The sequence below is a fragment of the Lampetra planeri genome, chromosome 10, assembly GCF_965212315.1.
Source record: "Lampetra planeri chromosome 10, kcLamPlan1.2.h2, whole genome shotgun sequence".
NCBI lineage: Eukaryota > Metazoa > Chordata > Hyperoartia > Petromyzontiformes > Petromyzontidae > Lampetra > Lampetra planeri.
In genome coordinates this window covers 11,023,260-11,033,484 of record NC_136116.1, presented here as the reverse complement: position 1 = coordinate 11,033,484, position 10,225 = coordinate 11,023,260, and the positions used below count along the sequence as shown (strand labels likewise).

Below are 10,225 nucleotides of genomic sequence, written 5' to 3'. Positions count from 1 at the left end.
AATGTAACCAGGATTTTGGGTAAAAAGGGAACCTTCTGGATAAGGAGTGAGAACTTTGGAGGTGTGGTTTGTAATTAATAAAAAAAATTAAGGCTTTTTTGTTTTTTGTGATTGTGAAAAGGGTTTGGTTTTCAATTTTAAATTTATTTTGTGTCTTTGTTAGTGCTATAATTTTCAATTTCGTTAATGTATGCATGATTTAAAATTCAGTACAATGGTGTAGTACCACTGCTATATTTTTAGAACATGTCAACGTAAACTTAAGTGAATAACAAAAACTGGTAATGCCGTAACCATACACATTTACATATCAATTTATTTCATATTTTGCATGTATGTTTAAAACTATTTGAATTTACTCGCATAAATGAAGGATTAAGGATGCAGAGTGGGATTGAACCACAACGATTGTAATGGAACAATGCCTTTGTAAGGTTTTACCCAATTTAAAACAAATTTCATGGCCTATGAACATATTATCCCTGAAGCATCGCATGCATTGACAGAGGAGATCAAATGTTATTATTGCTACTGAACTATATGGCTCATTCTTAAAGTATAATTTTGTACGTGTAAATTCTAAGTTTTATATTTCTTATAGCAGCTCTCTACACTTTCAAAACTGATGCATGATCCGTTAGCTGCTTTATTTTGATGTTGCCAAAAGCCTTAATGTTTAGCTCCGCTGTTGGTGTGTAATTGTTCCTGCGTACAGATTTTGCACCACTAACCTGTACAAGGTCTTGAGTGTGCCAATCTTGGCTCTGCGGTTAGTGGACTCATGCCCATGACTGTGGTATGTGAAATGTAGATTATTTTACACAACCGCAAAGGTGTACACAAACGTGCGTGGCTTTTGATGATTGTTAAATTCTTCTGCGCTCTCACTTGGATGACATTCTTAAATGTATTCTCACGTAAAATGTAATGGTTATTGTAGCTTTTGCAACCCTTTGTCTATCCATTTCTGTATGCCGGCCTCCCGCCAAGCCTTTTACTGCTCGTTGTGGTTGTTTTTCCATACCTCACCACTCCGGTCAGCCTTTGTGGGTGGCAAGCGGGGTGCTGTGGCCGGTTTGAATACTACTTGCCACTGTTGTATGTATGTTGAACTTCTTTGCTCAGCAGAGGTGCGGGGGAAGGTTGGCTACGTATGGTGCGAAAGAAGTTCACTGTACATACAAACACAAAAAGCAGTTAAAAAGGGATTCGTTTTCAATTAAGATTTCAAAGTGCACAGGCTCCAGTGGCTTCCTAATATCGGCAGGAAAGAGCGTTCCAGGCAGCAGCAGCAGAAGCGCATCTGAAAGCGCGTAATGCATTGACCGTCTTTGTTCGATGATTCGCCAAAAGCCGCTGCTGCGAGGATGACCGGAGTTTGCGTGATGGGGTTATGCTCCTTGACGAGATCAGTAAACGTATTGTGGTTCATTTGTGGCAGGTACTTTGTGTGTAATGAGCGTGACCTTCTAGTAATGAGCACAACTACAGTTGTTAGCTATGGACGAAAATCTAACTTGGCAGCTTCATAGTTCATTACCTGAACCACTTCACCACTGTGCCACCTGAATACAGAATAAACAGCCGACCATTGGTATAAAACTGCAAGCACATTACGATAAATATGTGTACGAGTGTGCATGCCACTATAACGCCGGTGCACAAGTCTCTCCACTTGTGTTGTGTCAAGTGCATCGCTCTGGCTTCTGTCTTCCACCAATGGGGTGGGGGGGGGTGCCAGGTTTGGGAAGCCCGAGTCGCGTGTTACACACGCAGAGACACTGCCATGAAGTGGCGGCGATGCACGCGGCCTATAGTCCAGCACTGGGGGGGGGGAGCGAGGGTTGGTGGTTCGCACAAATGTTGTGACACTCTTGCCGTGGGCGTCAAAGTGGTTCCTCCATACCCCGGCTCGCCAGCAAAAGGTAGTACAGCAAGTGAGCTCATGGGCTTCCTTTACTATCTTTATGGGGATCGGGTGTTGCCACCGCCTCGCACGTGCGCGTTTTCTGTGGGTGCTCCGGTTTCCTCCGACTTGTACAAACACTCGTCGTTAGTTGGCTGAAAACATCGTGAAATGAAAACTCAATGGCAGGACCCTCCCTGGCTTTTATGAATAATTAAATAAGGAATTATTTATAATTGAGGGTTTATCTGTTTAAACATCTCCCATGTAGTCCACACAGGTTGTTGGGAAAAGTGTTATTAGCCGCTGCGGCCCGATTTGTGACTTACCGTTCTTTTTTTACCTACACCTCCATGCTGGGATCTCTCCTCCCTGGTGAATGATAGAGGCGTGACTGATTATTTAAGATCTGAAAAAAATCACCTCCTAGGCTACATCCTTTACACCTATATCATTTACTTAGACTGGATTCCTCCAGTCTACATAAAGATTCTGATTTTGATGCTTTATTTATTGTTTCACCCTTAACCATTATGCATTATTACTAACGTTGTAAATCAGTCAATCAGTTCCCTGGCTGGTGTGAGGAGTTGAGAATTCACCTCCCCGTCAATTGTTTTTATTTGTTGATTTTTGTACGTAATAGTTTTGTTCACGGGTTCCTTCTTTGGGATTTGGCTGCTTTGATGTCAATTTGTGATTATTGTTCAGCATTGTTTTGATGCAGTTTCATGAGTGATGCCACGTAACATTAATTGTTGTTAATATCAGGGCGGTGCAAAATTTGAGTTCCCCAGCACAACCGATAACCTGTAAACAAAAACATGTTTTCGCAATGTTTGCCGCCTGTTTCTTCGGTTGCATAGAAACCGTGCGAGAACACCTGTGTGCCATTTGCGTGGCTTAAGTCTTGTGGCTCAAGTCTTGTGGCTCATGGTTGTGGTTGGTATCAGAAGTATTACAGTTGTGCAAGAAGAGTTCCTGGACACATTTTTTTTTAAATGTATGCAGTTTGTAAATAGAAATGGTTGAATGTTTTCATTTCATTTATTTGATATAACCCTGTGAGCTATTCGGCCCTTGAATCCGGGTGCAACCGCAACAAACAAAAAACAAAAATATGAACAAGAAAACATCTTAAAGTGACTGTGACGATGTGCAAACAGAAAATCCAGGAATGAAATGGCAAAATATTGCAGAAAAAATACCGTACACCAATGCTGTGTGCAAAAATCCCAGTGGGATGCAAGTCAAACAACAACCACAAAATAACTTAGATTAAGGCCATCGGTCTAACTCCGTACTACAACAAACTTCTTTTTACACTTTCCAACTGAGCTTGACATCGCCACACGAAGTATGATGTCTCCTTATATATGTTGTCTGTGTGTTTATCGTCACCTCTCGGTCTAATTCCAGGTTTCCACCTCTCCTGACGGTTCTTTGTCTACATTTCAGCTTTTGTTCTTTTCGAAATGCCCATGTTGCCAATTCATGTACCATAATATTCTCCACATAGAATGGCCCGGCTAGTAATACACAACCCATATTTGTGCCCGGTGCCAATTAAACTACAAATCATAAACACCTACCGAGTTACAAGGTGCATCCCCCCAACCTTTGCTTTAAAATACATGGAAAATTGTGTGTCTTTATAATCTGGAGAATACAGCAATTGTTTATTAATTTGTTTAGGTAAATTGTTGGTCAAAACTTGGAAAAACAAATCCTCATGATCACACACATTAATTGTTTTCAAACATTATTGGGAACAGGATATTGTATTGGACAATTTAGAGGTGAACCATCACAAAGGCAAGCCGGTTATAAGACAGATATACACATCTGGAGATGAATAATGAAGTAATTACTGTTAGACTGATAAATACATATCGGCAGGAAGATATGCTGTCATTTTGGAAGATGTTTTCTGAAAATATAATCGTAGAAAGAGGCATAAACACTAATATATAATGATTTACCATCTCAGATTTGCAGATCATGTAGTTGATAGAACAACTAGGTTTGTTTTCTACCTGATGACGATTGCTTGTGTTGCAATCGAAACGTCGTATTCTATTATTAAATGTATTTTATTTCTACGTGACTTTACCAAAATAACCAAAGAGTAACTAATGGAATGACATACAGGAAATTGAGTAACATGATAAAGGCTCAAATCGTGCTCAAGATGAGTTGAGGAAGTTAGTTACAATGTCTATATTAATAAAAGTGATACATTAGTTTGAATCCTACAAAAAACAACATTTCCAAGCAAGCGTTTTTCATTAATGTTTATCTGATTAAAACGTACGTTCAGTCGCGTGCTCTGTGCTTAATGGTGGCAACGTCGCACTTGGAAATTAGTTGCCACGTGCACAGGTCTTTGGACTTCCAGGAGTTGTGAACAGTTAATTTACTTACCGCATTGACGCATGAGAGTGCTTTGGGGTTTTTTTTTTGCATGCGCGTGTGTAGTGGGCACGAGCAGCACGTGCCCGTCTGTGAGTCAGTGCGAGCACGATTGCGTGCATTTCTTTTTACGCTTTCAAACTGAGCTAGACATCGCCAGTGCGCATTAGCTCCGTCCATCTGGCCTTATGTCTGTCTATCTCTGTAACGAGAGGTAATTTTAACTCCCACCAAAATAATTCATTATAAAGTAAACAATGGTTGGGTTGCTATTAGGGACTATTTATAAAACTAGCAAGAGTTTATATGTATTAAACGCTTAGCCGTTTTTCCGTGGTCGATGACGTTACATGTCGTGCCAGCTCAATACAAATTACGTAATCACATGACGTGATCTCAAGACTTTAACTGTGATATCGTCTCCTTATCAACCTCGAACACGAATGTTATTCATCATCAATGATCAGTCTACTGCTGTTCGGAGGCTTTCCCAATCCGTCGCCATATCTCACATATGTGTGCGCTGTTGAAATCCATCCCGACGCCTGTACACAAGCTGATTTCAATGCTCATTCTCCCCAGGTGTCGTACTCCTGGACACGTTCGCTATGTCGCCTCTGCTGTGATTCATAATTTTTTTTTTTATCATTGGCCATCATCTCTCCTAGCGTCATGTCCGGCCCAAGCCCACTGGCTTTCTAATCTCTGATTGGTGCAAGAAAGATGTGGCCATTACTTGAGCATATTGGCACAAGACAGAGGAAAGTGGAAACAAATAATACAATGTGCAGTGGGGATACCTAAGGGCTAATCTGCCCATAGATCGTGATGATGAACCTTTTGACCATTTTAAAGAAAATCCAACAGTTTTAACTACAGTTCATCTCTACGTTTTATAACACTTGTCTAGATTTTCCACCCAACATAGCGCATCTGAAACGTATTGTTTAAATATAGTAGAATGTTTGTGGATATTTGCAAAGCACCACTTTTTTTTTCGACAGCACTGTATTCTCCAGATTATGAGAGCTTTCCCCCCCCCCCCCCCTGTATTTTAAATAAAAAGTTGGGGATTCGTCTTATAATTATTATAATCTGGAAGGTGTGTGGGTGTGTCACCAGATTTGAACAAGTTTAGTGACGCCAAGCATATATTTGGGGTGTGTCTTACTTCCAGGAGCCCATACCATGGCATGCATCTACCCCAACAACGAATCTCTAGTGTTCAAAACATGCGATTACTTTCATTTACAAACATTGAAAGTCCACCACTTCTCATAGCTGCACAACTCATAACTTCCCTTTACAAAATAAGGACATTGTTATTACAGGTATCCTATGCAATTATAAAACAGCTTCACACTGTTTTTGTAAATGTGTAAAATATATATATACATGGGAAGTCTAAGAGGATGCAGCTGGTGATTGAAAACATGATACTGGTTTAGTTGTTAACTTGTGTGCAAACACACCCACGCACGCACATGTGACATCACAATTCAGCCCGAGAATATTGATTTTCCATCTTGGAACGTCCACGTTGTTGATGATGATGATGGAACTCGCCGTAACGGGCTTTGGCGCCTTTAGTGAACGATAACGAGTTTTCATTCTTGTCCCTTGTGCGCAGTATCTCGATAGATCGCGCAGCGGAAGAGTCCCCGCCTGCCCCCTTGGCCTTGGAACCAGAGGTTCTACTTCTCAAGAACAGCGACCCTTCGTGAGCAGTGCATTCCGCGTTCCGTGATCGTCAAAGTGGCCACTGCATGACTGTAGTTACTTTCATCCGAATTCACAAGAAGGCGGCAGTAGCTTTCATCTGCATCTGGTTTTCAAATGTCAGGAATGATGTGCGATCACACATCTTTTGTGCAAATGCTTTAGGTAAACTTGTTCATGAGATGCTTTGTAATTTATGAACCAAATCTAAAGACGTTGCCCAGCCATTTTCTGGACTCGGTTACTGTAATTGCACATTGAATGCGCCGACATGTCAGGAGTATATTTGTAAATTAATATTTGTTACTTAGACTTATTATGCTGAGGGTTCATAATGCTGGCATATAAATGTCCTCAAGTTAAAGTTGAGTACTTACAAGAATAATTAATTTGTAAACGTACAGCCCTATTCGTGAAGACACTTGTTGAAGAGAGCCTCCCAACGCCATACTTCACCATGCTGGTCATGCAGGCGCATCTGTACTCCCTGCATTGCGGTCGGCTGATAAACTTCGCTCCGTGGCAGCCCACGACGCGCGATTTATGCATGGTGGTCAATACTATCCAGGCTGAATCTTGCTTATCTTGTGAGATATGATGAGATCGGCACACACTTGTGGTTTGGTCATTGGGTAATTAAGAATTAATTTTATGTAAGTAACATTTTGCACTTACGTTTGATTTTAGGGTGCGTAAAATGTAACACAATTGACGGTTTGAGCATGCCAGCAATATCTCAAGGTGCTGCTCTCACTGGTGTCAGTAAACATATTGACATTAACAGGACAGTTTAGGTACAAATTTCGATTTAAAGCTTTCGTGACTGCAGGGATTCATCTTCTTGGTTCTTTCGGTAAAGTCACGCAGAAGGGAAATAATAAAATAATAAAAATAAAACATAATAAAATACAATTTTCTAGTGAGAAATTCTAGTGAGAATTGTATTTTATTATGGTTTATTTTTATTATTTTATTATTTCCCTTCTACGTGACTTTACCGAAAGAACCAAGAAGATGAGTTTAGGTACAGTTTATTTAAGAGAATTGGGTTTGTGAATCGGATGACATGTTCTTGCACACACCAACATTCCTCTGCTGGCCTTCGCGTGAACTCTGCTGAACTTTCATGAAAATGTGGAAAGATGAAATCACACTTGACATTTAATTATCCTAGGTCATGTTGAGTCATTGCATGTGAAGGTGCGCACTTGGTATAGTTTGCTTAGTTGGTAAAATTAAATAGGCCCCCTGACAACGCATGGGGAAGTATAACTATTTCACTTTGTGCACAAGCCTGGTAATGTAAGTTTTGCTCATCGCTAATACCAGGCTGTGCTGTCCAACTTTTGCTCTGGCTACGTTGACGTTGGTCTCGCTCCTGGCTCCTGCCCTGGTCTTATCGGGATGCCTCGGTGGCAATGTTAACTACCTCGCCTGGTATACAGGAGCTCATGGGTTCAATTCCGACCCTGATGCCAGTATATTTGGAGTTTGCATACTCTCCCTGTGGTCGCATGGATCTTTCTCAGGGTCCACCGGTTTTCCACCCAAATTTAGAAACGTATCTAAAAAACTTGGCTACGATACATTGCCACAAGGTCATCCAACTTATTGAGCTATCATTCGTGACCGGGTCAATTCTGAACAAAGGATATATAGCTCAGTCGGCCTTACCTACTTTATCCAGGGCAATTTTACCGCTTAAAATAAGATTAATTGATTGATCTTGAAAAAAATATAGTAAATCGTTAAATAGTTGTCGGGCATGGCTGTGATGCCGCAATGCCACATGGCTCTTGCGTCAGCTGCCCACTTGCTTCGTCCCTTTTTAGTTGCTGAATACATTAAAGTTGTAAGTCTAGTATATTCCGTTTCATTTGATCATTGGGTTATTTTAACTAGAAGCTATTGGCTCGAATACAAGGGCCTGCAATAGCATGTAAAGTTTATAAAGCTTCAGAGGTCGCGATGGCGTGGAGGAGGCCGTGATGGCGGGGACGAGGCCGCGATACACTCACTTATCATACGCTGACTCGCACATCATACACTCATTCACACTACCCCTGACTCGCTCACACATCATACGCTGGGAGTGTCATGCTGCCAGATATGGCTGCAAGTTTGGTCGTACATGTTATGTTTTTCGTTTATTGTTAAATTTGAATCAAAGTTCCTATGATTGCTGTTGTTACATTGTATTTTGTAGCTTTATTTTGGTGATTTCGAAGGCATACGGTTGAGCCGTGTTCTTGCGGAAGTGCGGAATTGGCCTAATAACTTGAATCTGGGTTGTCTTATGGTCGTTGTTGTTTGTCTTGCATCACACTGGGAGTTTTGCACACAGCCGTTGTAATACGGTGGTTTTTTTTCTGTAAGATTTGCTGCATGGCTCACAGGGCTATGCCTAATGAATGAAACTTGATTAGATTCTTGCACAACTGCATTAGGCGAAAAGGTCCAAAGGCTGATGGATTTTATTTTGTATTTACGTGGTGGAACCGGACCCTTGTTTAATCACCAGCATGTTGCCTTTATGTTAAAGGTTGCGTTGATTGTAATACTTCTCGCGGGCGCGTCGAAGGCCTTGTGCCAGCGCGCAGGCCACCGCATGGGTGGCACTAATCGCACGAGGTCAACACGGGAAAAGGGGGGTCATGGAACCTTCATGAAGAACTTGCATCTTTTATCCCCCTCCTCCAAGGTTTCATGTGCCCCTGAGTCCCGAGGATGTGCGTTGCTTTGGCGAGTTCCGGCGCGAGCTGCACGTCAAAGCGGGGGCCTACGCGGTCATCACGATGAACGTGACCGAGAGCGGCCTCAGCCTGGCCTGGGAGTTCTCTTCCGAGAGCCGCAACGTGTCTTTCAGCGTGGTGTGGCGTGACGGGCCCGAGCAGCCCGTGGAGAGTTCCGTGGTACGGAGCAACCTGCTTTTGCACAGACACGCGCTACTCGATGGTGTCCGAGGCTAGTCATTGTGTTGAACCGAATTCTGCTGGTGGGAAAAAAAATGCACCCCCCTTATAGAAGGCTGTTTGGGCCGGTAGGATGTGGAACAAACAAAAAAAACTACTAAAATTATTTATGCAGAGACCAATAAGGGAGGGGGGGAGGCATTCAAAGCTCTTGGGATGAGTTTTGTAATTAATTGTTTACATTTTTAAGGGCCACTTTTAGATTTCATTCAGGGTTTTCAGATTTAAACTCACATAATTTTAATTGTTCGCACAATGGAATAATTTTAATCATGTATCATTAATTATTTTTAATGTAAACTTCCATCAGTAAAACAGTCATTTACATGTCATTTTTAAAATACTTTTTTCAAAACATTTCTGGTTTCTGAAAATCTATAACACATCCTTACCCGACTGGATAACAAGTTGCACATAATGATGTTTCTGTTAAACAACTGTATATACATGTGACAACAATGTAGCTACTGATATTATATCTGCCAAAATTATGTAGCTCAATGCACATATTCCATTGTGTATCAGTGATTTAATCGCTGTAATTCACAAGGCTCCCACACCACCTCGTAAGAGTTTTGCATGCAGCTGTGTTCAGGCTGGAGACATGAATCACACTTCTGAGTAAGCTACTTTCCACCACAGGATTGATGTCAAAAGTTTAACAAACATTTTTGTGGGACCAAACAACGTTGAACTCATTCACACGATCTTTATCCACGATCGATGCAGTGATCGACGAAGGCCTTCCCAAGCTGTCCCCCCCCCCCCCATCTCTTACGGATCTTGCGTTGCCGCAATCAATCTAGCCCTTGCAGACGAGCTGAATTTCTTGCTCGATCTCCGCAGTAGACACATCCTCTTCGACTTGCTCCGTTTGTTTGGCTGTCGCAGTCTTGACCAACCAGTCATATATATAAAGTCTATACGGAACTCTGTCGCAACCACAGGCTGCCTGATGGTGCGTCATGCAGTCATGTTTATTGTCACATTTTTGGCTGTTTTTTTCTGCACGTTTCATGGACTGCAACGATGTGCCAACAACGTTTTGTGTAGTTCTGCAACTTTTAAGTCAGTTCAAAATTATTGGCCAAAATATTGTTGCAACGTCTCCTCGATTGGCCCGAGGGAAGACACATTGGTCTTTCTCATATGGTGCAATCATTTAACGTGGTGTATTTTCATTACCTGTAACAGCATACACATGTTCAATGTAACT

At 41.7% G+C, this 10,225-nt stretch overlaps 1 protein-coding gene across 6 annotated transcripts in view; it reads left to right on the top strand.

The window, feature by feature from the left end:
• Window positions 1–10,225, top strand: part of FYCO1 (FYVE and coiled-coil domain autophagy adaptor 1) — a 55,498-nt gene that overhangs the window by 41,066 nt on the left and 4,207 nt on the right. For all 6 annotated transcript variants that reach the window (XM_078598306.1, XM_078598308.1, XM_078598310.1 and 3 more), the window contains 2 exons: window positions 5,949–6,038; window positions 8,739–8,949. In XM_078598306.1, the coding sequence (XP_078454432.1) occupies window positions 5,949–6,038; window positions 8,739–8,949 (301 nt within the window). The remainder of the gene's footprint in view (window positions 1–5,948; window positions 6,039–8,738; window positions 8,950–10,225) is intronic.